Here is a 27,992-nt window from a genome sequence, read left to right as displayed (position 1 = left end):
ACGTTCAAGGCGCCAAAGAATTTTAGTTTAGTTGAAGACATTCACAAATTAACCCCCCCCCCCCCCCCCAAAAAATAAATAAATAAATAAAAATAAACAGAATGCGAATAAATATCAGTTTTGACTTTCTGATGTCTATGCATGGTGTTGCAGAGATATCTACTGAAGCTAACATGCTAATCAGCTGGCCCCCAGCCTGTGCTGGTCCAAAGATCCTGCGCTAGCAGTGTACCAACACTCCCCTGGGCTCAGAGCTCCCAGTCCAAACTGCTAGCTGCACAGCTAACTAAGCTAACTAGCTTAGGTTGAGTATGAATTTGACAGGTTTCGAAACCACTTTGATCCGACCATTTAAACAATTTATCCATTACTTTTAAGTAACTAATTCCATTTCTCTGCTTGCGTTTTCATACGCTCTCAATATGTAGGCTAAGGTGTTATAACTGACTCTTGTTCGTGGGAACTGTGCACTCTGCAGTTAGCTAATCGTAGGTGGTATCCTACTTGTTTTTTTTGTGAAAATAAATGTATTAAAGATCAGAATCACACTAATTCATAATTGTTTTTTTTTTTTTTTTTAAATTGTCCTCTGAAAAACAAATATTAATCAAATCATATTTTCCACTTGATTTTCCAAATCAATTGAGCTAATTCACAATGTTTCCTTGTACCCTCTCATAACTGCATGAGTATACCCTGGGGTACAAGTACCCCTGTTTAGGAATCACTGATCTATTTGATTCTTTATTCAGTCTGTGATGCAGCTGTGGGTCATCCAATTGAGTGTCAATGACAGATCATTGTCTTGCAGTCCATTGTGTTATAGTTCTCCTGTGCTTTTCTTGTCTTAGCATTGTCTGAAAAAGAAAATTGACATGGTGAGAAAAGCAATCTCTGAACGTAAATGTCTTTGTGAAGGTAAATTAAAAAAAAACACCCACACGTCACAATACATCCCCGTAAGCAGCTGGTTCTGGCAGATTTATAATTTTGCTGCAGAAACAGCGAATGAACAAATAAACCCAACCCACAAATGACCCTGGGCTCATGATGTGTGACACAAAGCACCTGTTGTGATTAATTATTTTCTTGAGTGCCTTTTTGCTTTTTGATTTGCGTTTGATAAAAGCATTGATCATCCACAATACTGGAAGCAACTTTGTAATTATTCTCCAAACTCCTCTATTAGGGAGGGAAAACACAGCTAACTGAGTTCCACCAAGAGGTTTTATTCAGTCAATAGAAAAAGATTAATTACAACCACACTATTCATTTGACTTTGTTATTGTGCTGGCAAAAATGCTTTTAGGCATTAGTGCAGTGCTTTCAGTCAGAGAGCGGTGGTCTATATGCGTCAGTCTCGGATGGATTGGAGGGAAATGGAGGGAAATTTGTACCCTTAATGCCAATATCGCACATCTGTTTCGAAAGCAGACGTTATGATGAAGGAACAGCTCTGGAAGCAAATGGAGCCTCCGTAGGCAGTGTTATGCCAGCTTAATGAGTGGCTACTCTACTTTTATCTGATGTAATATATTGATAGGGAATGTGTATGTTAATACACGTGTGGGTAGAGAAGAGAGAGCTAAAAGAGCCAAACAGATCTTGAGCCACTCATTCTTTTGAATCACCCCCAAAAGTCACATATGGCTGACCGGGAGAAAACTTGACAATCCCTCCAACACTCCTTCAGCCAAATCTTCTGTTTTCCACATTCTTCTTCTCTCAGAGAGTGAATATTGTTTTTTTTTGTTTTTTTAGTCCCTTCAGTTTGCATCAGCGGATGAATTTACCCTTAAAAAACCCGAGCTGTATATGGTGAAGGTAGATGGATCTTGCCCTTTCTGTTCTGGCGGTCAGGTATGGGCAGATAATTGCTGGGTCTGTGCAGCAGAGACAGATGATTACAGGCTTTATTGTCTCTCCCAGGCACAATCAACCCTGATTCAGCAATCTCACCTCTACTTGATTTATGAGTCGCTCTCTCTCTTTTTCTCTCTTCCACGCACCCCTCTATACCATACCTCTTCCTTATATACTCTAAGCTTCTCTTACGTCCCTTCGTCATGAGTGTCTACCTTTCAGCTAGCTGTGACTGTAGTAGCACAGCTGTCACTGCGAAGGAAAGCTTTCTGCCCTTAAATGCTGTAAAGTGGTGGAGAAAAGATACATTATAAAACAAACCACAGGTGGTCTGTCACCATGTACAGTAGGCACTTTAAAATGATGATAGAGATATATTCACCTCTGCATGCTTCAACTGGCTGTAACTAGGAGGTTTGTGCTGAACTTTAGCTCCATGAGTTGGTTACAAGCACTGTCTCTGGCTGACTTTTACATTTTTCCAGCTGACTTGTTGCTGCATATGATGGCTATATACAAAAACAAAATCATACAAAAAGTCAGCAGCTGACGTTTGTAGACGACATGGGCCAAGAGACGATAGTCCGATAGCCCTGTAGGTGTTAGCGTAATAAATGAATAAAATAGACTCACAAAAGACATTTCTGTACTAAAAAACTGTACTGAGCGAAAATATGATGACCAACTTCCACATGAATGGGCTTTTCTTTTTTTGAATATATTCTACAACACCACAAATTAGGGCTGTGTTTAAACTGACATTAGCCCTAATGCTAAGCTGCTGAGCCATCAGCTACCTATATAGGCTTCTTCTGTAGCTTTGAAGCTAGTTAGCCAGATACACTAAGGGTTGCATTCTACATCAGAACAGATAATCCGTTCCTCACTCATTTGCTTTTGTTTTGGTCCCAAAAGGCTATAAAAGGACACCGCCATCCAAACAATTTAAATGCACAGTATCGCCGTAAATCTGAAGCTTGACAAGCCTCCTGTGCCTAGTTACGGTTGCTAAGCAGTGATTGGATGATTGGTGATTGGGGGAGGGGTTTAGTCAAGGGTCAGTGTAATGTCTCTCATACTTTCATCTCTCCCCCGCCTCTGAGCGTTATTATTTTTTTTTTTTATCTTTTCAGTCTTGAGAAAATCCAGTTCACCTTGAGCTGAGCAGCAAGCCAAAAAAAGAAATAAAACAATGTGAATGAAGATATAAATATGACTGATTGAATCCTCTGACAGTGTAAAAGCACTTCTATTTTCCATTGACATTTTGTGAATACCAATCTGCAGAGAGCGATGCCGGTGATATTTTGTGTTAATACCTGGAGCTTCCATCTCTTTATATCCATGATGGTGTTGTGAGCCACAGGATTTTAGCCTGTCTCACAATACCCATCGCCACACCAAGCTGTAGATGACATATTAAGAACAATCGTGGGCCTCCTGTCGTCTCTTTCCATCATTTCCTCCACCAATCAATATTCTGAATGTGATACAGTTGGGAGGAAAACGATCCAACACGTAGCTGCTGCACTTAAGGCACAGAGCTATTTACTTTTATCATTTAACTGCTGACAGTCGAAACTACAGTTGAAATAGTGTTCGATACCACAGCCTCATTATAGCACCAGGAAGTCAGATGTTCTTTGAACACAAATCTGTCAGGTGGATGCTGTTTTTTAGCATTCTGTCCAAAAATACCTCCAGGGCATTTCTTTCATTCACTCTGTCAATATTTGCAATGACCCCAACTGCAGCTGAGTCAATTCAGCCAACTTATCTGGAACAATAAGGCACATGTGCAGTATTGATCATTAGAGGTTGATGCTGTATTTGTAAGCACAAAGAGAATAGCTTATGATTAAAAAATGCAAATGTGTGCAAATGTTGACCTACTATATTGTCTCCAAAGTGTATGCAGGCATTTATACAGTATTTATTTAAGTCAATTGTTTGTCACATTTATTGTTAAAGGTCTTTAAATGTCAATTTTGAATAAGAATTTAGCTATTTGTGGCAGGAAGAAAGAGAAAACTCAAAAGAAAGTTCTCATAGTGTGCCTTTAAACAGACAGAAGTTGAACAACACTAAATAAGCCCTTAAGACAAATATATGTACTTTCTAAAAAAGTGACTTTCTCTTTCAAGATCACAGAGGCAGCTGCTGCCTCGACAACAGTCTGAATTTAAGCCTAAATCAAATAAACCAGTTTGGGTTCCTCACTGTGGAAGCAATGACGCACTTCGATAAAACTAGTTTTGTCTTCATAAAGACAAAAGAAAAACGTGGTTTTATTCTTTTTACAGTCAAATGTATGGTTGTGGTAGTCAAAGCAAGTTCTTTATGTTTGAAATGTTCCCCAAATTAACTCAACCACAAAAAAATCATATCATAAAGTAGTAAAATCAAAAGGCAAATTTAATGGAAATCCCCAGCCCAAGCACCTACAGAGTGTACATAAAAGTACTGGTTTAGTAACTGCTGTTCTTGTTAAGGAACAACCTGTAGCCTCTGCTATAATTGGCTATGTTACCTATGAGTTTGACTTTTCTATTTATTATTGAAGATTATTTTTACATAGGTAATGTAGCCAATTATAGCAGAGGCGGTCAGGTTTCCCTTCATATTAAATGGCTGTGGCTCTTTTTCCTTTCAATTACCCATAAATGTTACATTTAAAAACAACGTGGTACACATAAGCAGACACATTTTTAGTGCAACAAATGAATAAAAATGAAAAAGGATCATTTTAAGTGCCGACTGCATATTTAGAGCTGTTGGCTTAGTCAGAAGATGTTGACTACACGTGACAAAAATGACTGAGTGGAACCAGTGTGTCACTGACAGAGGACACAAACACACACACACACACACACACACACACACACACACACACACACACACACACACACACACACACACACACACACATACACTGCTGACGTGCTGTGTGACGTGGCTTGTGTAGTATGTGAGTCACATGTACTAACAGTGAAGCAAATGTCTCAAACAGTAGACCTGATTTGAGCTTTTTAACATGCTCACATAATTGGAAACAGTAGACTTTATTATTATTTTGAAAGGCTAATGTGCAACGACTGTGAATCACTCAATGCAGTCCTAACCCAGTATGTTAAGTATGTTACATTTCTGACTGTGTCCATGTCAACCAGCATGCAAACGCTTTCATATTTGATTGGCCTAAAGGGTCACATGGTATTTAACATCCTGAGGTCCCATATACATCTTTTCTTGACAATACTGCAATGACTGAAAATAGATGAAATGGTGAATCTCATGAAACTTGTTCAGAGAAACCTTTTGAAACTTAAATCATCTTTCAGTCAAGCGTGTTGAGAGCTGAGAACCCGTACATTTCTCTCCGAGAGAGTAGTTTTGGTAGGTGGCCCTGTCTGGATGGAGGAGTTAAACTAATGTTAATGTTTATAGTCTATGTTTCCTGTACTGGCAGAAACGTTAGCATGTTGGCTGACATGGTCAGAATAAATTAGTTTAATTGAGCTTAGTCCACTTTGTCCTGGAGATTTTTGCGTGTGCTACCTTTATGACTGACAAAATAAAACACCAGGAGGGCGCATCCTCTCAAAGATGAACTATTTTAAATTTCTCGCTCTTATTTCTCAGGTGTGAAAAATAACACACCTTAATGTTCAATCTTTTATTTTATTTCATTTTCAAATTGAAGGGCCAAATTGCCCTACTTCGCGTGCTAAATCCTCTTCAATCTTTTGGTTGAACCTTTTTAATACCGGCCTTGATGATATGCTTCCTTTCTCTGTCCAGACAGAGATGTAATTTTTAGGCTAAATAGCGTTGATACTTGCAGACACCACTTTTACTTACTTGCAGGCCACATAAAAGTCCCTGAAGGATGTGGGTCATATATATTATTTGTACATGTACTAGATTTGGGTTATTTCTTAACATTACATTCTAAACATGTAATAACCTCCATAATTGCTGCTAATGTTATTTGAAAGCATGCTAAAACATAGAAAACATCATCCATCAGATTGATAGCATTCTGGTCGCATCAATCAAAGACCACTTGGCTCTGTATTAAACACTCATAAGTCTCCGCAGACACTGTTGATCAGCCGTTAAACAAGCAGACAAGATAACTCCAGCCTGGCACAATTGGCAGACCGATGTGCCAGCAGGGCCAAGAGGCTTGTGAATGGGAGGATTGGATGACCGCACATAGTTAGCCTCATTTCTTCTAGTTCCTGCCAAGCTACTGTAGATAGAAAGATAGAAAGACAGATATGAGGCGGTGGGGCTGGGGGGCCAATCAGGCAGAGTCAGATACACTGTAACAAAAGTGAACCTTGCTCCTTCTTCCTTGGCAATCCCTCTAATTGGCTATCCAGAGACAGTTGCCTTTGTTCCCTAAAAGAGTCAAATAATTAATGCCTCCCGCCGCTCTCCTGGATGCCTTTGATGGCAAACCAAATCAGGTCTGTCCTTTGGTTTGATTGTAGTCGTTTGGCATTGCTCTTACTGTTGTAAACAACATAACAAATCAAGCGGTGTGATACACTACCAAATGCACTCAGTATAGTCCAATACTCCAGTGATTAAACACATGCAGACAAGCATGTAATGGCCATCCCTTTTTTCCCTTCTGCATAACCAGTTTGGAAGGTGTGCTGACAGTGTCTCTGTAGTTGGCATTTCATCTTTTAACCACCATTAGTTTGCAGATGAACCAAAGCAGCGTTTTTCTGCGTGCTACTAAAAACCATCAGCTGTTTTTTCTCTTTTAATTTGTTATGCAAGTAATTTTTATGCCATTCTGACACATTTCATGCGAATAATGTCTTGTCAAGTGCAATATTGTCACCCACAATTGTTGATTTATACTCTGCTCACAATGTGAGATAATAAGTGTGAATGCCAGCTCCCTACTGCAACCATGTCTACATCAACCGCAGCATCTTTCCTTGGCTTTGTGGTCTCATCACAGCCAATATAATGGCACATCAGTTGCACCCAGCTGAGACTTTATACACACACATATGCCTCTTGTGCTTTAGTGGCCCTCTCCTTCACGCCGGCTTCATAACAACTAAATTATGCATGCATCAGGAGAATAAATCAGCTTGGACACGCTGACAAGAAAGGGCACATCAGAGAAGCCATAAAATGCACAAGAAAAATAATATTAAAGAAATATGGATGAAGCTATGCATCACTGGCGGTTCTGCTCTCTTTTTTATTTTGCACACATAAACTGGTATCACTGCCAAAGTGACATCCCAATATACAGATAGTCCAACCTGCAGCTGCAACCTCTGTAATTCAGTAGCCCCTTGAAAAACTACAGTCAAGCACCTGTTCCTGACAAAAAAAGTGATACGAGTGCCATCGTCTGTCACAATAAGCACACAATAAACCTCTATGCTCTCTCAGTGTCCTCTTTTAACTGAACCTGGAATAAAGCCATTTTACCACCTACCCACTGGTAGCTTCAGCAGCCATGAAATTACTGCTGGGAGCTTTTTTCTTTTTTTTCATTATAACAAAATGTCCTGGCCTTTGCTTCAAGCAGCCAGAGTAGAGGTTGATTGCTTTGATGTTACACCATGTCACAGGGCCAATTTGTTTGTAGAAACAACAAATAAAATATATATGTCATTCTCAACAGTAAACACAAGAGCGAAATAATATTTGGGCTTTTTTTTTTCTTCATGAGAGGCGAGTCTCTCTTTTTGTCATCTCTCCCTCCAGCTTCAGCCGATCAGCCAAAGCCGACTGCAGAGTTTTGGGCAGCGCTTGATCAATCCACACACACACATGTCTGTGTGTGTGTCCATGCTCGTATATGTGCCGATATGTCACAGTATGCAGTGTGATTGAGAGAGAGACCAGGGAACAAAGACAGACAGGGCGAGCTGGAGAAGCTCTAAAAAGTCTGTGGGTGGATTTTCACAGTGGCAAAGCGCTCCTCTCCTCCCTCCTGCATGTATGCACTTCTAAAGATACGGACAGCATGCTGCTTCTGTTTGATTTGACATGCGCTGTCTTTTTGATTAGTACAACACTTGGCAGTGAGGCTGTTTTGGTTATAGGCCTACTGTAAACACCACATCAAAGCCTTGGCTGCACACTGTTGGGCTAGTTTGGCATTCGCTTCACGGGGAATGCTACGTTTCCGCCATTGAGTTAAACGTCAAAAGCTTCCTCCTCCCGTGGGCAGGGAAATGTGGAGGAGCTCATACTGTACTGTAGCTCTGACTGATTGCACATCAGCTATGACAGTTTTCCCCTCTTTGAATTGCATAAGTTGAATAGGCCTGTTTTTGAGTCTGTATTTACACCAGGGAGGTTATGTTTTCCCCATGTCCGGATGATGGCCGGTTGGTCGGTTGGTCAGTTAGTAGATGGACTTTATCACATTCACCCACGTTCACACACGAATTTATACACTGATGGCAGAGGCTGCCATGCAAGGTGCCAACTAGTCATCAGGAGCAACTTGGGGTTCAGTATCTTGCTCAAGGATACTTCGACATGCAGCTGGGGGAGCTGGAGATTCGAACCAGCGACCTTGCGATTACTGAACGACCCACTGTACCTACTGAACTACAGCCGCCCCAAAAGCTACAGCCACTACAGCTACAGTTGGTTGGTCAGTTGGTTGGCTGATTGGTCTGTTGGTCAGACCGTCCATTAGTTGGTTGGTAAATGTATTTTTCAGGGAATAATATATGAATCTCAATGAAAAAACTCAGGCAGTTTGAGGTGGCTGGTATCTATGAGTGAGTACAATTTGATGCAGATTGAAAGAAAAATTTGAATCAAGCGGATTCCAGTATCTCATGATATTGGATTAGGCTTGATTGAATTAAAGGGGACTGCTGGGCCTTTGCACTGTAATGTGCCTTTTTAGTTTCTTCCTGGTTTAATTGTAAGGAGTTAAACACTTTCCTGAAAGTCATCTCAATTACATTTTCTTTACAGCTGCTTAGAGTCTCTCATCAACCGTCCGACACTGATTGCAGCTCACCTGTTTGTTGCTTCTATATATAGTTTGCTGGAGAAGTCGAGAGCACAGGTCATATAATCGCAGCAAACTGCAGCCTTATTTATATATATTATGGGCCTATATTGGATGACTAATGAGAGGAAAAGCCTACTTTTTCTCTGAGCCCAATACTTTGATCTCCACTGCACAAACACTGGAGGGATGCTCAGAGCCCTGGGAGCATACTTAGCCCAAAGGCAAACGCTCACCAGGCCCTAAATACTCTAAGTATTTATTTTGGCTCCCTCAAAAGACAATAGAGAGACAAAACATCTCTGGGAATATTTATAAATTAGTACGTACATGGAGATGAAGTTAATGAAGAGTGAGAGTTTTGACAACTTGAGAATTTTAAGTAGGCACTTCTAGTGTGCTCACGGCACAGGGGGAGTGGAGGAAGCTCTCAGCTGTTATTGCATGACCTTCCTCCTGTTGTGTGACATTCAGTTCCAAGGACACTTGGTCTCCTAGGATTTGCAGTATTAAGTACAAGTTTAATTTAGTTTGTGTTGGTGGCAAGATGTTAAAAACCTTCCTTGCCACAGGATATAAAGGGTTCTGACTTATGCTGTCTACCATGTGCACTTTCTACATCCACTTCTGGAGGCTAATAACTCCCCTTGATAGGATATCCAGCGATGAGGCGAGTGAAAAAGTGTGTATTCCACGGACATGACCAACATTAATGAAAACAAAAATTGTATCTGTATGTATGATGGATTATCCCAATTGACCTTTGAAAGTGACTTTCCTACAACACAAAATATTCATATGTTTCATATGTATGTTTAATGCTGTACATAACTCTTGTGAATTTACTCAATGAAGTCCAGGGATAATGTGAAATCTAAGACCGGACCATCACCAGCCTGATGTCCTATTCCATGCTACAGACTATAAACATGCCAAAACACAGTAAAACGTTTGTTTTTAGTCACGTTTGGCTTGCAGACTTCTCTAGATCTTAACTTGTACCATGTTTTCTGTAAAACTTATGCAAAACAACTAATGAAAATATCCAAACTGTATTTTGGCACAAGTTGAATGAAAATACCAACTATATACAGTACTGTACAAAACTATTAACTATAACTATTCAAAATGTACGTAAAACTGTGCTATTAACATCAGTGATATCTAATGACTGGATACAAATATGTGCTTAACTGGCTTTTACAGTCCTCATCTTAACTTCACTTGGTATACTGTAATATCAGTACAAACAAACATCAGACATGAAATCTTGAAAACATGTAACTGACCTTTGATTATGCACTGTTTGGCAGTATTTTACTTCAGTGTTAAAGGGTTGAATTAACCCAAAACCAGGGCTCCAGGGTGTGACTGTTCAGGTCGTATACATAAAATATAAATGAATGGATGTCTGTTTTAAATATGGAGGTCTAGTTTAGAAAATAGTATGGAGCCTTTAAAAAAATATTTTTGAGGTAATCGTAATTTCTTGTTAAGTGTACTTTGATTTAAATGAACAAACCAGAACAGTTATCTGCACTGTTGTTCCTGTTTATAACTATTTTCATCATGTGTAAAGATATTAAATTAAAATGTATTATTGGGTGTACCTAAATTATGTCCTGTTGCACCTTTATGAAAAAGTGCAATCAGTGTAAAAAGCTCCTCTGGAGCCCTGCCAATTGAACAAGAGCATAAAAAACGAACGGCCACATATTTATATTCATATTTTCACACCTTCCTTTAGTCGTATCTAGCCATGATGGAAGCTTTGATATTATTTGCTCATGTTTTGAATTTTTCTTTGCCTCCAACCCAGCGCAATGAAGGTTAATGGAGTTCAAATGTTTGTATAAACCTCACCACAAACCTTACCTGTATGACAGTAGTAAAACTAAGCAAGGGAGTTTGGGTGAACTACCCCTTCAAGGAAATGTTTTACAGCTGTTAGGAAATCGCTGTGACATCTCTAAAGTTCACATTTCTCTGCAGATGTCTGATCCTAAAACTCAGTATTAAGCCCACCCCGCAATTATGAGTGAAAGCCATTATCTTTGTGGTTTCAATCCAGTTGTTCCTGATGCCCTCTGAGACCCTGGACACTGCTCAGCAGGGCGTTTCGGCCCACCACAGACCCTCATTTACCAGAGGATTGGCAAGTTAGAGGGGAGAGCAGCCGCATTTACTATCGGCTCAACGACCGCAGCCTCTTTTTCATGTGCGCTTCGGGTTTTGATCCTTCAGAAATGAGTTCAGATCGTGTTTTTATTGCTGTTCATTTCTCAGTCCTTGCTGTTTGCTGGAAGACTCAGTTCCCTTTATTTATTGTATACTGTAGTACAGCTGATAGTGACTTATTCACATTTCATTATTTAATTAGATTAGTAGATTAGATTTTGTATTGACATGGATTAGTGTAATGCCAACAATGACGCTGTGTAATGATATAAGCAAGTGGTATAGCTGTGGCTCTAAAGCCGACAGTCAGTCGTGGTAAATGCTGAGGTGTACGCTTAGAGAAATTTTCAATATGGTTCCTCTGATTTGCCCAGTTAGCCCGGATCAGCTGTGAGATATGAGAGAGGGCTGTGAGAGAGAGAGGAGACGGAGGCCTGTGACACTCTACACCGTACCCTAATGAGAGGCAGGGAACCAAAGGAGCTGGGCAATGAGATTAGATGCAACTCAATTCAATTACTGCTGAGCCGCCACGGGTGACGCTTCAAAACTCATCCTGTTAAGATCCGGTTCACAGACGAAGAAGAGGACTGCAGCTCTCACTCAACCGCTGCATGCTACACTGCCACAGCGTCTCATTCGCAACAGCTCTGATTTATAAGCACACGGGGCGTCATTAGGCTCCGTCGGGATTTGATAGCACACTCTGCAATGTTCTGATATAGACTTAAAGGAAAATGCAGAAATAATTGAGTTTTCAACCATTGCAGCCGTTTATACACTGCTCCACAAACTGCAGAGTTGTTTCAAGTGTGTGTTTTAGATTACAGCAACGCTTAAAACTCTGTTTTAGCCCGAGCACACTATTAAAAAAAACGCATCAAGAGCCAGAAACAAACCCCTACGGCCCTGCCCTCAATGTTACCCCACAAACGATGGCACTCCTGCTCCCCTCTCGGCTCTGTTTGATAGCTTCTCTGGAATACAGCCACAGAATACTGCCTCCCTCAGTCAAGGAGGCGTTCTGGGTAACCATAGGTCACGAGGCTTTAAAGGAAATAAAAATACACATAAACGTTTTAGTCTGCACGGGTATAAAAGAAACTGACCTCTGTGTATTCCAAGCGTCCTGGCCACGACAAATTCAAACATGTTTTCTGTTTTGGTGCAATTTTCAAGTGAGTTTGCCTTTGTTCAACTTTGACCCGCTTCCTGGCAATGTTGGCCAATCGAAGTGTCATGTGCATCATTACACCACCAGACCATACACTGCAATATTGCTCTCATGCACCTTTTTTTAGTCTATGAAACTGGTGGTGACCGTGATGTTAAAAAACTGATAAATAAACAGGAACTTTGCCAAATTTCAACCAGCTTTGTATCACTATAATTTTGGTCTTTCCATTTTGCCACAGATGACATCTTTCTTTGGGGCTGTGGTATCAAATACAGATTATTGTTCTGGATTTTGTATGCATGCATCCACGGAGTCAAAGAGTACAGTCGGATCTCGAGACAGAGAGTCGTCGTTCTCTCTCTCGTATCAAGCCAGGGGTTCACCAAACTCCGGTCAAACTGTCTAAAACTAAAAACTAAGATTCAGTTCCTGTTTCTCCCCTAAAATGCTTTCAGAAACATATTTTAGCAGACTTTTAAGCTGCAATACAGACAAATCATGAACGGGAAGCGGCCACCAAATTGGGGGGGCTGAAAAAAATCAGGTCAAACAAGGCAGTGCTGATCAAATATGAACCACGATCCTGTTCATTGTCTATCTTTCACCTACAATGTTTCAACAACATACTTTTGTGTACTATTTAGATGTAATAGCGAGCTTGTTACGAGCTGTACATCTTACTGTTTCCTGTTACAAAACGAGCACCCACTCGCAGTATGTCACCCATCAGCTGGAGTGTTTATTGGTCCAGTTCGGCGCAGTGCATTCTGGTTGTTGTAGGTTTTTCTACCTTTTAAGCAAAAGGGAATACCACAGCCCTTTCATCAATGCTGCATAGACAGCCCTGTACTCACCTCTTACTAACAAAAGTAATTGCTCCAGGTTATTCTATAAACATTACGCAACCAACGTCTGTTCCCTGTGTCCAATGTAGAAAAACAATGCAAGCAGCTGCAATCATGCAATTATAAGCCGGGTACAGTCACCATTTATAACTTACACACAATTAACCGCCTGCCTGTTTTAACCATGTACTATAAGTGCTAGCACCGTATGCCACCTATTACCTAAATTAACTTTAAATGATTCAGATATGTGGAGGGAATCGCAGAGGGGAATACTCTTCAAGCTGAAAGCCTAGTGTGCTATGAATAATAATGATTACCATAAAAATTTAAATAACAACCTGAAAACCAAGAAATATGTTAAAATGGTGCACTTTTTAGTGTGTATAAAAAATACATGCAGCGACAAAATATATGTCAGCTACAATTCAGTAGCTGACATACAATTACTGGTTCTTTTTCCTTTTTTCTTTCTTTCTTTCTTTTTTTTTTTACACATAAATACCAAATACTGTGTATCTTGAGTTGACATATATTTACCAAATGTGTACAAATATGCACATTGTACCATTCTACACTGTATGCATGTTTCTATGTTTGCGGTGCATAATGTGGCTGGCGGCAGCGAGCATTACAGCATGTTAAAACTCTCCCTGTCTCGATGATTAGCTGTGAGGAGCATGATGAGCAGAAGCCGCCGCCGCTGCTGCTGCATCTGTACAGCGAGGATTTATAGGTGGTGATAAGGAAATCTTGTTGTTGTCTTCAATAATTTATTTAGTTGACTGTATTACGTTTTTAGATGCAACACAGCTGTGGGGCTCCTGAAGGCAGAGAGGTGAATGGGATTTATGGCTTTTCTGCATGTTTGAAATAAATATCACGAGCAGAAGCGTTTATGAGGTTCTCCTCTGCTGTTAAGGAGGTTGAATCCATTGATTTGCTGAAGCTGGAATGTGCTCTGGTCCAGGAGGGGAAGGTGACTAGCAGATGTAAATCTATGAAGACAAGCATGGGATAACAGAACAATGTATTATTTTTTACCTGCTGGTAGAGATGAAAAAGGAGTCAGTCTTATTGCTGCTGTCAGATTAAGTCGCGCTCAAAGGATTTTGTTCATTTTCGATTTTAAAGTCTAAATCACTAAACGTAAACTTTTCTGCTGACTGAAGAAAAAAACAGGAGCAAAAGTAATCCATTTCTGGACAAACTATTTACCGCCACCAGATTCCATCTCTCTTAATTTCCATACAAATGTAAAACTAGGCAGGCATGGAATCTTCTGTGAATCTTAAATGAATCCAATTGTTCCAACAGAGTTCAGGGTTTGCTGGAGACAGCAGGAGATGAGCGGCGCGCAAATCAGCAATTTCAAAATAAAAGCCCTGTGTGATTCTAATCTGATTGACAGGACATTGTTTCCTTCTCTCACATAAGAGTACGAACAATTCATGTCTTTTTCTTGCACTTCAGACCTCGGAAATGGAAATGCACAGATACTTACATATATGAAGCCCAAATCCCTAGAGCACTTCCCTTTGAGCATTTGTATTTTCTTTTTCCTTTTACAACCTTCTAAGGCATGCTATTGTGTCTTTTAAGCAGGAAGCAGTGATTGCACCGTATATATATATATGTATATTGCATCTAATCTCTATATGTAGATTTTTATTGAAAGATAAATATATGAAGTAGGGATGTTACTGATGAATTGATTAATCGCTGTCAAGAATTTAACTGATTAAAAATGTATTAACCAACAATCAGAGATGGGCACATATACATAAAAAATATCTTGTTACAGATGACAAATATTTAGAGGGATATACCAACTATATCAAAATGAGAAATGAGAAAATGTATTTAATTAAATTCAAGTGATTTGCATTTTAAAAAATAGAAAAAGACATTCTACAGAAACTGATGTCATTAAATCTTAGCCATTTAGCAGCGTCAATGTGGGTTAGATTTTGTTGGGGCAATTAGAGTAGCAACAGACGGGAGCTCCACAATTAATATGAAGTCATTGTTTTGTGTTATTTTATTGTTAAGGCAGCTGACAATAAGAACGAGGTATGACTTTTCTTGGATGGTAGCAGAAAACAGCAGAATGACTGTGGTAAACATTAAATATCATAATTTTTTAAACAAACATTAGATTTTTTTCTCTTTGGATCAAGCCTTAAAAAATTATTTGTGCTTGTCAACTTGATTTCGGAGAGAAGGCAGAGCCAAAAGGCGCAGCTGGTACCGGTACTGCAGAAAATGAGTATTCAAACCATTTCAAAAAATCACAATCAATATGTATCAAAAAATCTATATTTTCCCACAACACAAATATGCTGTATGTTGTAAACACAATGTAATTACCGTGTGTTAAATGGCTCATTGGCATCTTTACGTTTACCAGCTGCATTTTCAACAGTTTCCAAAACCAACCGAGACCACTTTGACCCAGTTAATCTGCATGACATCTCTTAATGTGAGAAGCTTTTATTGCCGGGAAGACTGCCATGCTATCCAGCTGGCTGGTGGTTGGTGAGGTTCTGAGCATATGCCCGAGGAAGATGAATAATGCATCCGTGCTATTCAAACCTTCATTCTGTAACTTCTTGCTTTAGGTAGGGGAGATGTGAGGAGGTATAGTACATGAGAGACTGCTGCTGCTTTGCACATTTAAAAGTGATGATACTTCAGAAAAGCTTCAGAAGTGAGTTAAATTATGGCTTTTGTCCAGGTAGAAAATTCCCTCAGACTACTTAACCTTCAATTTCTGATTGTTTCATGTTTTTTTTCACTTCAGCTGCGCAAGTGCTGCCACTTTTAACTAGCCTTTGCAACCCAGAAACAGACCTACATGTGTTCCTCGACATGCCCTCGACATATCATCCGTACTCAGTGTTGTGCTACAACTTGCATTCATAAACCAAAGGCCCGACTCCTCAGAGATGTGACCTGATAACCCTGATGCCCGATAACCTTGAGGTCTAGCAGTCTGATGTCTCCAGGCGGTATGCCGTTGCTCCTCTGGACAGATGACACAGTGTGCGTAGGAGTCCGCTACATGCTGCGTCGCTCGCCAAAAGATCATCTGCTGGAGTGCAGACATAGACGGCACAGCAGTCTCAGGAGCATTTACAAGTGAAGAAAAAAGGCTGCTTGACCATTCAGATGGAATAGAAAAGAAGGGGAATGCAAAAGCAGGGAAATGAAGAGAGTCACAAAGTGGTTATCTTGTTATAGCTGTTGTTGTGTTTCTTTGGTCTCTGTGCTGGCTTTGTTGTCTGTCTGCAGCCGGTTCATAGAGATAAGGTTGTACGGAGAAATGTCTTACAGTAAAAAAAAATGCATGACAAACATTTACTCTGCCCACTGCTGTTCAGACTATGTGAGACAATTTACATAATACCCAATCAAGTGCATGATGTTAATCGTCATATAAAATCTGTATATGCCAGAATTTGCCGCCGCAGCAAGTTCTTTTCTTTCGCTTTTTTTGTATCAGTTAACCACACGTTGACGATGAAAAATGAATTGAGATATGGGAAAAGAAGCTTATTGTACATACACTTTGCAATTGCATTGTCCATGGCTTAATGAAATACCAGCAGTGTGCTTGATTTTCATTAATAACCTTCATGTTCATTTCGCGCCCGTTGTACATGGGAGAAGAGCTAAGCCATTTCTATGTGCAATCAATCCCTCCAGAAATAGGACTACATTATTCATTTTGTGGTATGTGATTTGACCATAGTGTTTCTGAGCGCTCTGTTAAATGAAAATATTTCACGTGTGAATTAATCATTAGAAGGGCTCATTCTCCATTCTTCTGGTAGCATAATGATCTCTTTTTACCACTGGCCGGGATGAAACTTTCATTGTCTTTATCTTTAAATGACTTGGCACAATCCTCCAAGGAGACATGGGCCGCGATGTGTTTCACCGCACTGTCAAAGTTAACATGTGGCTGAGCTAAATGCCATAATTTAATTGATGCCAAGCGCAATAACATCACCCGCTGATCTTTTAATAATATGGAGATACGATTCTGGTGCTTTCACTTCATTATGATATTGCCTTCTCAATATGCAAATGTAAATTCACACACACTTATACACTGGCACACAAACTCTAGAGTCTAGACAATATTTTAGTGGGCCTGGAGACTTCGGAATGTTATTTTAGATTGTAATGAGATGGCCTTTAACCTTCGGATCCAAGCAAAAACCTCTCTAGAATAAATTAGCAGCCACTCGGCTCTTGTGTAACTGTTACTGTGTGCCAGTCTTTTTTGTGTCTAATCCTCCGGGTCGCTCTCTCTCTCTCTCTCCCTTTGTCCAGGTTTCTCCATACTGCAGGCCATCATGGAGGCAGCAGTAGCGAACAACTGGCAGGTGACCGCTCGCTCTGTTAGCAGCACAACAGACGCAGCCGAGTTCAAGCGTATCATTGAGGAGATGGACAGGAGGCAGGAGAAGCGCTTTGTGATTGACTGCGAGGTGGACAGGATCAACACCATATTAGAACAAGTGAGCCTCACACTCAGTGTACATGTGGTGACGTCTGTAGATTATGTAACCAAACGCCTACAATGTACATATTGCACTGTTGTTGCTTCCTGGTTGAGTCATACAGGTGCCGAGCAGATTCAATTTACAGAAGAAGAATTAAAGGGCCAGAGTCAATTTATTGGTCATGTCGGATGCTAATCTTGTCTTCTGTGGCTCTGGACTTTGATTTAAATGACATCACTACAGTAACCTTGAGTTGGGCTCGGAGACTACGTGTTGACAATAACTGGATGCGTGGAGTATAAAAGATGTGTTTTCTTTTACCATGCAAGGTGGATCTCACAAAATATACTCTTGAGTGGCATTATGGGAAATGTGGTAGGCTCGCCTTAAGCACAGTCACATTCTTCAGCAATAGCATTTTTCCACTAAACATGAATTGCTACATAGTCAGTGATTAAATCACAGCAGGTGGTGGTCACGTTACCTTGTCTAAAATCTAACGCACTGAAAAGACATGTCATTTATCATGTCATCAGTTACTGGAATAACCGCCCTCTCTCTACACGTCGATCTAATAGCAAATCTTCATTCCAATACCATTTAAGGATGCATTACTTAGCAGCTGATCCATAGTCCAGTGTTGGCTTAACACAATTAGAGGTACACATGTAATGAACAAATTGCAACACAATGTTTTAATGTTAAATGTAAATATGATGAATTGGCTTTTCGGGACTCCAGGAAGACTAGCCAAGTGCATCCAGTCACGGGAATATTTTTGAATAAATAAATATATCTGTCTAATGTGAAAACAAACCATTATCACAGCAAAAAAGGTCAGCGAGAAGATTGGCTATTTCTAAATAGTTATTGTTGGTGGAATTCCCCAGGAAATCGTGCCATTGCTGGGGAATGTTGCCTACTTTAGGTTTCTCAACAAAACTACTATTATTGAGAAACGGAACCTGTTTACTCGAGGATTACAGGTAACCTAGGTGTATCAATGGTACGAAAACAAAGTTAAACTCCACCATTGTCATGTTATAAATCCTACATAGCCACAAATAGCAGGGATTGACCAATATTGTTTTTTTCAGGGCTGATAACGGCAGTTAGTCATTAAGGTGACTGATAACCAATATTTGGAAACGATATACATTAGCAGTAAAAATATTATGTCTATATTATTTTGTCCACAGGGGCCGCCAGAATCAACAAATATCTATAGTTCCTTGTAGCAGTTTAATTAAGTTTAAGTTCTTCAGATGTTGAGTCCCCTAACTTTATGGGAGTGCAATATTAGATTGCTGGAGGAGCCCTTTAATTTGGAGTTATCATTTAGTTTCTAATCGTTATTATTATTAGTTAATTGCTGCTTGTTTTCTGTGTGGCATTTTACAAGTAGCGCACAACTAATTTCAGAAACAAACTTGTTTGTTTTTTTTATACAAGTTGGGTTTGTGTAACCTCATTAAATGTTAACAGTGTGTTAAGTTGAGTGTTAGGCACAGGCAGTAATCGTGCCTGTTTGAGGAGCTCGGTTTGGAGTTGTTTGGATGCTAAGTCTGAGGCCGGCTTGTTCGAAAATCATTGTGTGTCGATGCTGCCCGAGAGCCTGAGGTTGAGAGGTCTGAGCGTGAGCAGCCATTTGGAGAGACCACTGATGATGCATCCTTTTTAATCCTCTTCTAACAGCCCCCAAACCCCTCCGTTCCTCTATCACGTCCAATGCCTGAGGAGGAAATGAAAGGTCCACCAGTCCTTGTAGTAGGGGAAACACAATTACCATGAATAGATGAGTGGCTATTATGCCATGCATCTCCTCAGTTCGCCTGCCCTGCTCCACCCTGCACTCCTCTGCTTGCTGCTGCCTGCTTATAAGGCAATCAGCTCCCGAATTGGATTCTGCTCGTTAACATTCATTTAGATATTGGCTTCTCTCTGCCTCACAATATCCCTCAACGACTGTTAGTTTCACTTGTTTTTTATGAATCTAATTTGATCACAGAGTCATAGTTTAAAGCAGAATGGTTTTTAGTATTAATTTGCTGTGTCTAATTTAATTCTTGTGCTGCAAATTTCCTCCCTTTACAATCAAGGGCCTATACTGAAATCTATTTCTTTTTTGTGTTAAGAATATGCAAGAGCTTTTAAGAAAAGCTTAGATATTCATTAAAAATCACATGTGAGGCATGTTAATGGTTGCGTCTTTAATTGCTCCCTCCCCCCATGCAAACAATAATAATAAGGATGCGGGACAGTAATCTGTTTGATGTTCTCCGGTTTCTATCTTTGTTCCCATTAATGAAATATTTCCTTTTCTTCTGGAGGGAGCTCTCTCTCTTCCTGCACCTCCAACTATCGCATCATACATTTTTCTGTATGTTTGTTTGTTCTGTTTGTTTTAGCGCAGAAAAAGGGGGGATAAAGCTTTTACAGCAGCTAACCTTCAAAGCAGCAGTCAGCTCCATTTTGCCCCTTGTTTCAGTGACAACCTCAGCATGGGATTTTTTTTTTTGTTGGAGCTAATTGAAATAATCTGGCCAGCTCTGCCAATATGAATGAGTCACAGGCATTCAGGGAAGCTGCTGGACTTCACTCTGCAGCTGCCCCCTACTGGGCCGTACCATTATAAATTGAAACAGGGATGAACCGTCTCCCATGAGGGCAATCACACCAAAAATGGCACCCCCTGTCAGCTATGTGGGAGCCTGCTGCTTCTACCTGCTGTTGTAGTTCTATTAACCAATGATTGTAGACAGATAGAGTTTCATATCTGGAGGACAGGACTGAGAATTTGAGCAGAACCTGTGTGCCGAGGCCAGTGTCTGTGTGTCGCAATGCCGACGAATCGCTTCAATCCGTCAAGGTCGCTGCTGTTGAGAGAGGATCATGGGGCTGGATAGATCCAGCGAGCTGATTGCTGGGGGAAATGGGAATCAGCTCAGTGGCTTAGTTTTATGATTTCAGTCGGAGTAATCCCACCACAGAATGAGTGTCTTTATACCAGGCAATGAAGTTCATGGACTGTAGAGTTATCTGTTGAGCTTCTACAATTTGGTACAATTGTGGCACACAAAGGAAAACCTCCATGCTGCTTTTCATATGCGCCAGTTCTGATCCAGTCGCTGTGAATGTTTTGGTTCTGCTGGGCCATTGTTGCTCTGCTAGTTCACGTAGCAGTTTGAAGTTTTCAGTATTTGAATGAGGTTCTGAAATGGTTAAAGGGGCATCCAGCTGTAGCGTAAGTACTGCGCTCAAGTGTAATTTAGAGGTATTTCAATTCTATAACCCTGATTCCAAAAACGATGGGACACCTTGTGCAACATGAGAAAGAATGTGATAATTTGCTAATCCTTTTTGGCATATACTCAATTGAAAACATTACACAGACCATGTATTTTTTTTAATATGATTTCAAAGGGGAAGACTTTACTTTTTACTATCCAGCATTTATTCGACTGTGACTATAGTTACATCTCTTTAGCATATCAACAAATTCTCGTTCAAAACAAAAACTGTAAAACATACAAACAAAAGATAAATGTAGCTCTAACGCAACAAGCTACAACATTGAAATATGGCTTTCATCTGACTGTATAAATAATAAAATTAATACAGTCACATGACCACACTGCTAGATGCCACTAAATCCTACATAATGGACCTTTTTGGAAAAATTGACAAAAAGTCTGTCACAAGTTTTGAGGGCCCTAAGTGGCGCCATAAGTCACCTTGTCTGACCGACAGTCCAAAACTCAATCCTATTTCATTTAAAATGGTATAAAACATAGAAGACCGCAAATTCCCACATTTAAAGGCTCTAAAAGCATTTTTAAATCAGCTGTCTATTATGAGTGAGGGGTCGTACATAATTATTACATCACAGAATTTCATGCCAATGTTAAAACAGTTTTGGTTATTTTACTTTTATTTCATCAGATTTCTGTATTAGGAAGTTTTTTCTCATCGTCTTTAAGTGGGTGGGACTTGGCTGGAAAAATGTGAGGTCACATGCTTCTGTGCACCAATCAGAGTACAGCAACATTTTAATCAAAATCAGATGATATTTGTGTGTTGTGAAAATAAATAATTAATTTTTGATTGTTGCTTATTTAGTCATGCATGTAATGTTACAGAGAAAAACTTTTCAGGGGCATTAAGATAATAATATGATATTATAGTATTTTGCATAATCAAAATACTGAAGCTAGTTTTTCAGTTTTTAAAATGACTTCTACTTTCTGTGGATTGACTAATCAACTGACTAATTGTCCCCAGCCAAGTTTTGATGTGGGACAGCTACTCCTGACAAGGGCCCATCATACACAGACAAAAACACTGTATGTACTTCCTACTCGGCTGTAAGCACACTCTGCTTACTGTCACTTTTATTAGCTGCGTTTATCACTTCACATGATGTGGAAACACGCTAAGAAAAACCATTTGCATACTGCTGCATCAGGCGTAGCTCTGTTTGCTCGTATGAGAGCAGAGTGACTCTCCCAACAAATTTGTTTTGGGATGCTGAGGAGAATGCTACACCCGGGCTATTATCATTTTACGCTGTAACAACCACTCAGGATTTATCGCTCATAGGGCTTTTCCATCAATACACTGCACTGCAGATAAATTAACCCAATGGCAATCCTTCCCTTACGACAAAAATCAGAGAGCCTCTGCCAGCTCTGCTCTCTGAATCACATCCAACGAATGTGTTTCATTGAACCATCTTGGTTTATGATATTATATGCTGAGAGAAATATCTGTGGTATTAAAGAAGGGCAGTATAAACTATGATTGAGTCTAAGATAATCATCTCGTATTGCCACCACTTGTCATTACGATGATTTTTTTCAGAGTGAGTATATGTATTCTGGTCTCTTGAGTATAAATGCACATATGTGTGTTTGACTGTAGGCCCACATATGCTCCGTCCTAATCTCATCCATCTATGAGAGTGCACATATAGCACCATATCTGCCTTTATGCTCCTTCCTGGCTCTCTTCCCTCCAGGGATTTCTGTGCTGGAGTCTGCTCAGAGGCAACAACCTGCTCATCACTAGTGTAAAGAGAGGCAGGCAGGCAGGCAAAAAAAAAGATGAACGGCGTCTGGGACAGGCCCAGGGCACGCAAGCTGTTCAAAGACAGGCAGACAGTCAGCGCTCTGCCAGCCACAAAGCTGCATTTTCATGCAAGGGGGAAACACAATAAGAAGTGAAAAGGATTCACTGAAAGAAAAAAAACAAACGAGAGGTACATCTGGGGATTTGTTAGAACAACATTCTGCCGCCTGTGGAGGCATGAAGGGTGGCCATATTGCCTCCCCATGGAGAGTTGGAGATCCTCCATATCCCTCTTTCTGCTCTTCAGTGAAGAAGTCGGAGAGAATCCACAGTTGGAAGTGTTAGAGAATGTGAAATCTTTGTGTTATATCGAATTTGAGAAGGGGAAAGAAATTTGACCATCGAAGAGAGAGAGACAAGACAAATACATTGGCAGCAGAGTAGAAAAATGTCAGCAGTAAAAAAAGGTCCTCAGTCCAAAATGTTTTTAATGACACAGTGAAGAAAAGGGAACAATGTAGGTGTTTTGTCAACCAAGGGATGAAATTGGTACAGTATGTGCTAAACCATTCCTGCTCAATGTAAAGCCAAGGATTCGTAGTCCACACCACCCACCGTGGCTGTTGAAGGCCATTTACTAACTGAGATTATAGAATTAAATGGGATTAAAGCGTTATCATTAAACAGAATGTGACCTGCTGAACGTTACGACTGAATGAGAGGCTGAGACCGGTGTGCTGTGACTCAGACCATTTGCACATGTAGTTATAACTTCATCAAGTATACAGTCTTTTTGTAATACAGTCTGTGTACCAGAGGATCATGTTTCCTTTACCAATCAATCAAAACTACCCAGATCATTTTCAGTGAAAACAGAGAAGGACATCTTACCGTGTTGAAGCCAAGTTTTGGCACACAAACATGAGGGTGTCACAGCTGCAGTGTCAGTGATTCCTTCCTCCCAAACTATCAAGTCTCACATTTCTCGGTTCTCAGAGCAATCATAGACATAATTATCTCAATATGATTCAGGTGTTTCGAAGAAGTTCTACATTTGGGGGAAGGCCAACACTACAAGGCCATCACTAGCCAACCCCACTATCTTCAGAGGCATCTATCGCATCTGCCAAGAAAAGCATCTCAGCCACAGCCACCACTGGCTGTTAATTAGGGAGTGCTCCACCAAGAGCCCTTCTACCAAGAGCACTGAAGCAGAAATGGAGACTGAAGCAGAGGGAAGTCCTTTTATATCAAAGCATTCAGCTCAAATTCACCCCGCTGTCCCATCCTGTGTGAAGTGGATCACATTGATATCCTGCAGCCTCTAAATTATATGTAACAGGTCATGCAGCTCGTTGTTAACACTCTGATTAATAATGCAAGTAAGATCTATAACATTATTCAGTGTTTGAGTAAGAGTGCACCATTGCAACAGAGACCAATCTACAGAATAAAACGTCCTGTCACTACAGCCTGGACCTTGTGCCCAGTTATCTCCCAAAAAGTCAAGGGTGGGATCAATGCTATTAGCAGGCCTTTCATTTGAACTCTTTTAAAGCTATATCTGAAGATAAGATTAATCCCCTGAAGGGGAAAGTTGAGTTTTCTGTGAGTTAGCCAAACTACACAATGAAACTGTTGTCTGTACACTTGACCATAGTTTGCTGACCATTTGCAGATTTGATGTTTTTTCTGTTTTCTAGCGTTATGAATTTTATTTTTGGGGTATGGAGTGTTTTTTGGATGAAACAAAACACCTTAGGCTTCAAGAGATGGTAATGGTCATTGATTCTTCTTTGGTATTTATTTTATTTTATTGCAAAAAATAATCATCCAGTTGCTTGAATATGAAAAAAACTGTTATACACAGCCATCATTCTAGTGGCATACCCACCAGTTTGGTTATGTGGTCTGAGTATTTATATTTCAGGGAGAGACTAAAAATTAATTGCATCATTATTTGCTCTTCTTTTATATGCCTCAGTGAATGGTATGTTATTTACCAACTCTGGGGAAACTATCATTTTCAGTCTGCTTCTCCCTGTGCGGATGTGAACTCAGCGGTAGAAAGGTCAAACTTGGAGGAAAATGGTCTGGCGTTTGCTGAAAATGTGTAGCTACTAGCTGTAGTTTTACATTTAGGGCTCTCTGTCTGGCAGGGCGAATCTGGACGAGGGTGAAGTCAAGGTCATCCTGGTTGTCTGTCCCCATCAGGCTTTAAAGAAAACTCTGGTCTGCCGGATACTGGCTCTTCTTCAGCAGTAGAACAAAAGGTGGTGGAGCCAACTAGTGGATCGATGTGCAAAAGGGTACAGTGTGAAAAAGAGGAATGGCATTATTGAAGCGGTTACACATTAAACACATTTCTTCTCTACTGTGCCACTGGGAAACAGAGTAATTGGTGAGTAGCTTGTGTTTGCATGTAGGTGCACAACAGCAGCAACAATCAATTCAGGGAGAATGGAGGCAAAAAATAGAGGGAGATGAAAATCTGCTGTATCTGGATACGTTTTGAAAGACGATGCAAAATCAGCCGAGTCCATGCTCTTGGCAAAAATCCATTTTAAGGTAGAGATGATTATGAAAAACATAGTTAATGAAGTGAGATGCCAAGATTAATGTCACTCTAACGCAGTGGTTCTCCAGCACCCCCCTATCTTTTATCCAGATCCCTTACCGCCCCCATCAAATAAAATGTAGGCTAATTGTCTTTCCTTAGTGTTGATGATGGATCGGTTTATAATTATGATTATTCTTGCTATTATTTGTTATATGGAAATTATTTTTATTATTATATAATTTTGTTTATTTTTTAAATTTATATTCTAATTATGTGGTTGTTTTTCTGTGTTATGTCATTAGAAAGCCTTCTGGGGGTGCTGTACCGAAACATTAACAACTAACATTAGCTTAGCTGTAGCATAGCGCTGTACAGAGTGAAATGAAAAAGCATCTCTCCTCCTTTTTACTTTTGAGCTTGAATAGTTTCCCCTGCTTTCAGTCTCGATGCTAAACTCAGCTAATTAAGTCACGACTTCAGCTGCATGTAGACTAGCAGTGTTGTTGCTTTTGTCTTACTAATAACAGTCAGTCAGACAACATCGCATTTGTTTAAATTAACATTTTCATATTTAAAGGGGCTCTGCGGAACTTCCGTGTTGTCGTTAGTTCATGTTAGCGGACTACATTTCTAAACTAAATTAGCTACTGTTGCTCTCTTTTGGTGTAGCAGAGAGAGGCACTGAGACGAGGCAAGTCATGTCCTTTGGACTGTTGCGAAAAATCCAACCCCTTCCCAAAAAATCCACAGTCCAGCAGCATTAAACAACTTAAACAAATCATCCACAGGCTTGTATAGACAACCGAGAGAGACGGGGAAGGTCTGATTTTTCATCACTCCTTACAATCTGCTCACATATGGCCAATAAAAAAGTGATTATAGATGTAAATTTCTAGAACTTGTTACATCGGTTTTTAAGTCTAAATCATTGTCCCACTCAAGGAAAAACATTTAACCTTTTTAACCAACTTTGGAGGGAAGACATCTTTCACCCCGCTGGAGGGAAACATTAGCCTTGATTTTAATGTTTCCATTTGTGTGCAGATTAAACCAACGAGACACCATCTGTTAATTAAACCATTTTAGATAGAAATTTGCACGTATATGCAGGTTTTTTAAAATAGGTGATTAACTCCTTTCCCAGTAGGCAAGTTTGCCTTTCTGTTTTTTCTCTTTTTTTTGGCATATCACGTTTGATGTCACAAATGCACCAGAAAACAGGGAACAGTAGAAAAGCAGCAGGGAGGCCAGTAATAATGCTACAGTGGTTACTTTATCACATTGTTTACCTCAGTCTCTCATTCCCATCTCAAATACTGCTTTGGGATTGTCTGTAGGGCCGGCTGCCATCCCGAAGCCTCAGTTTATGACGTGTTGGGAATTACTACAAATTAGACCTTTAATGATGTTCAGGCTTGCCTGAACAGAGATGAATGGAAAACTATTTGCAAGTCAATATCCGGAAATTGTGTCTCATCGCACTGGAAAAAGGAGTGAAAATGTGCACCCAGGTCTCATGTTTCCACCACTGCCGATCAAAGCTTGAGCCGATAAAGACCCATGTTATGTGACCCTGGAATAGTTCTCAAAACTATGCCTTCAATGGTCTGTAAAGGTCTGCTGCTTATTTACCCTCACAAGGAAGTTAGTAATTTTTTACTTTAAAAAGATAATTATTGCCATCTGGTGTATCTGAGGGTCTTGCGGACAGGGCAGTCAGCGGTGCATCACCACCAGCAACAATGAAATCAGCCCGTCTCAACTGGAGTCAGGTCTTACCGTCTGCCTAATTAAAGAGGTTGAGGAGAGAGGTTGGCGTGATCTGGCCGGAGGTTCTGTGTATCTGTGTGTCATCAGCGTCTTGCTGTGCTTCATCCCAAGGTTGCTGCTTGTAGCCGCTGCCAGGCTGGCTGTGAGCTGCGGGCTGCAGGCGGGGGGTGAAGCCTTTCTCTGCCCAGCTCCAGGTCAGGTGTGAGGAGGCTTATGGCCAGAGTCAAGGTTAGCACACGGTGAAGAAGTGCCGGGCTGCAGAGCTTGTGCAAGAAACTGCGGCAAGGCTAAAAGTCTGAAGTCAGACTCGTGAACAATTACAGTGGGAGAAGCTATGATCCGTCGAGCTCCGATATCACTGCAGTGGTACAGGCTTTTCTTTTCATAGAGCTTTCTGTCACTTACTCATTAGATTGATGGATTATAAAAGCCCACTCTTGCTATTTCTGCATTATAATCAGCTCATTTCCTCTTTGTTTCCATTTCACTTTCTTGGTTTTTCCCTCTCTGTCTGACATCCTGCAGTGTGGGAAGTTTAAAGCCTTAATGATGGGGAAGCTGTCACAGAACGCTGACCCATCCAAGCAGCTCGATAGCGTGAGTGAAAGGCTTTGTGTGGTTGTGTTCCCTTTGTGAAAAACACCAGCATCCTCTCTTCCCCTCAGTGGACAACCTTCAGATGTCCACAAAAGAAGGAGACAAGTAGTTTATGTAATTTGGAAGAGCGCTCAGTCTAATCCAGGATGATTGTTGTATTGTTTGGTGCTACTGTATACTAGCGCATCCAGGTCAGTTTCAAGTTCACCGTGGCTAAATTGAAAAGCTGTAATTGTAGTTGAAGTGGGTGAAACTGAAGACGCCCTTCAAACATTTTTTTGCAGCCCGAGATGTGAAGTTACAAGCTTGCTTTCCATCACTCTCCCCTACTCAGCGGGAATGTCGTAAACGATCCACAGTAACAAATATCCGACGTCTCCCGGCCTAACACGCACACACAAAC

At 40.4% G+C, this 27,992-nt stretch overlaps 1 protein-coding gene across 2 annotated transcripts in view; it reads left to right on the top strand.

The window, feature by feature from the left end:
• LOC141013214 (glutamate receptor 3) overlaps positions 1-27,992 on the top strand; it is an 85,578-nt gene that overhangs the window by 28,680 nt on the left and 28,906 nt on the right. For both annotated transcript variants that reach the window (XM_073486837.1, XM_073486838.1), the window contains exon 4: positions 17,423-17,610. In XM_073486837.1, coding sequence (XP_073342938.1) covers positions 17,423-17,610 — 188 coding nt within the window. The remainder of the gene's footprint in view (positions 1-17,422; positions 17,611-27,992) is intronic.

Source organism: Pagrus major, chromosome 18 (assembly GCF_040436345.1).
Source record: "Pagrus major chromosome 18, Pma_NU_1.0".
Lineage (NCBI taxonomy): Eukaryota > Metazoa > Chordata > Actinopteri > Spariformes > Sparidae > Pagrus > Pagrus major.
Note: the sequence above shows the minus strand (reverse complement) of the source record. Positions and strands in the feature narration are given on the sequence as shown.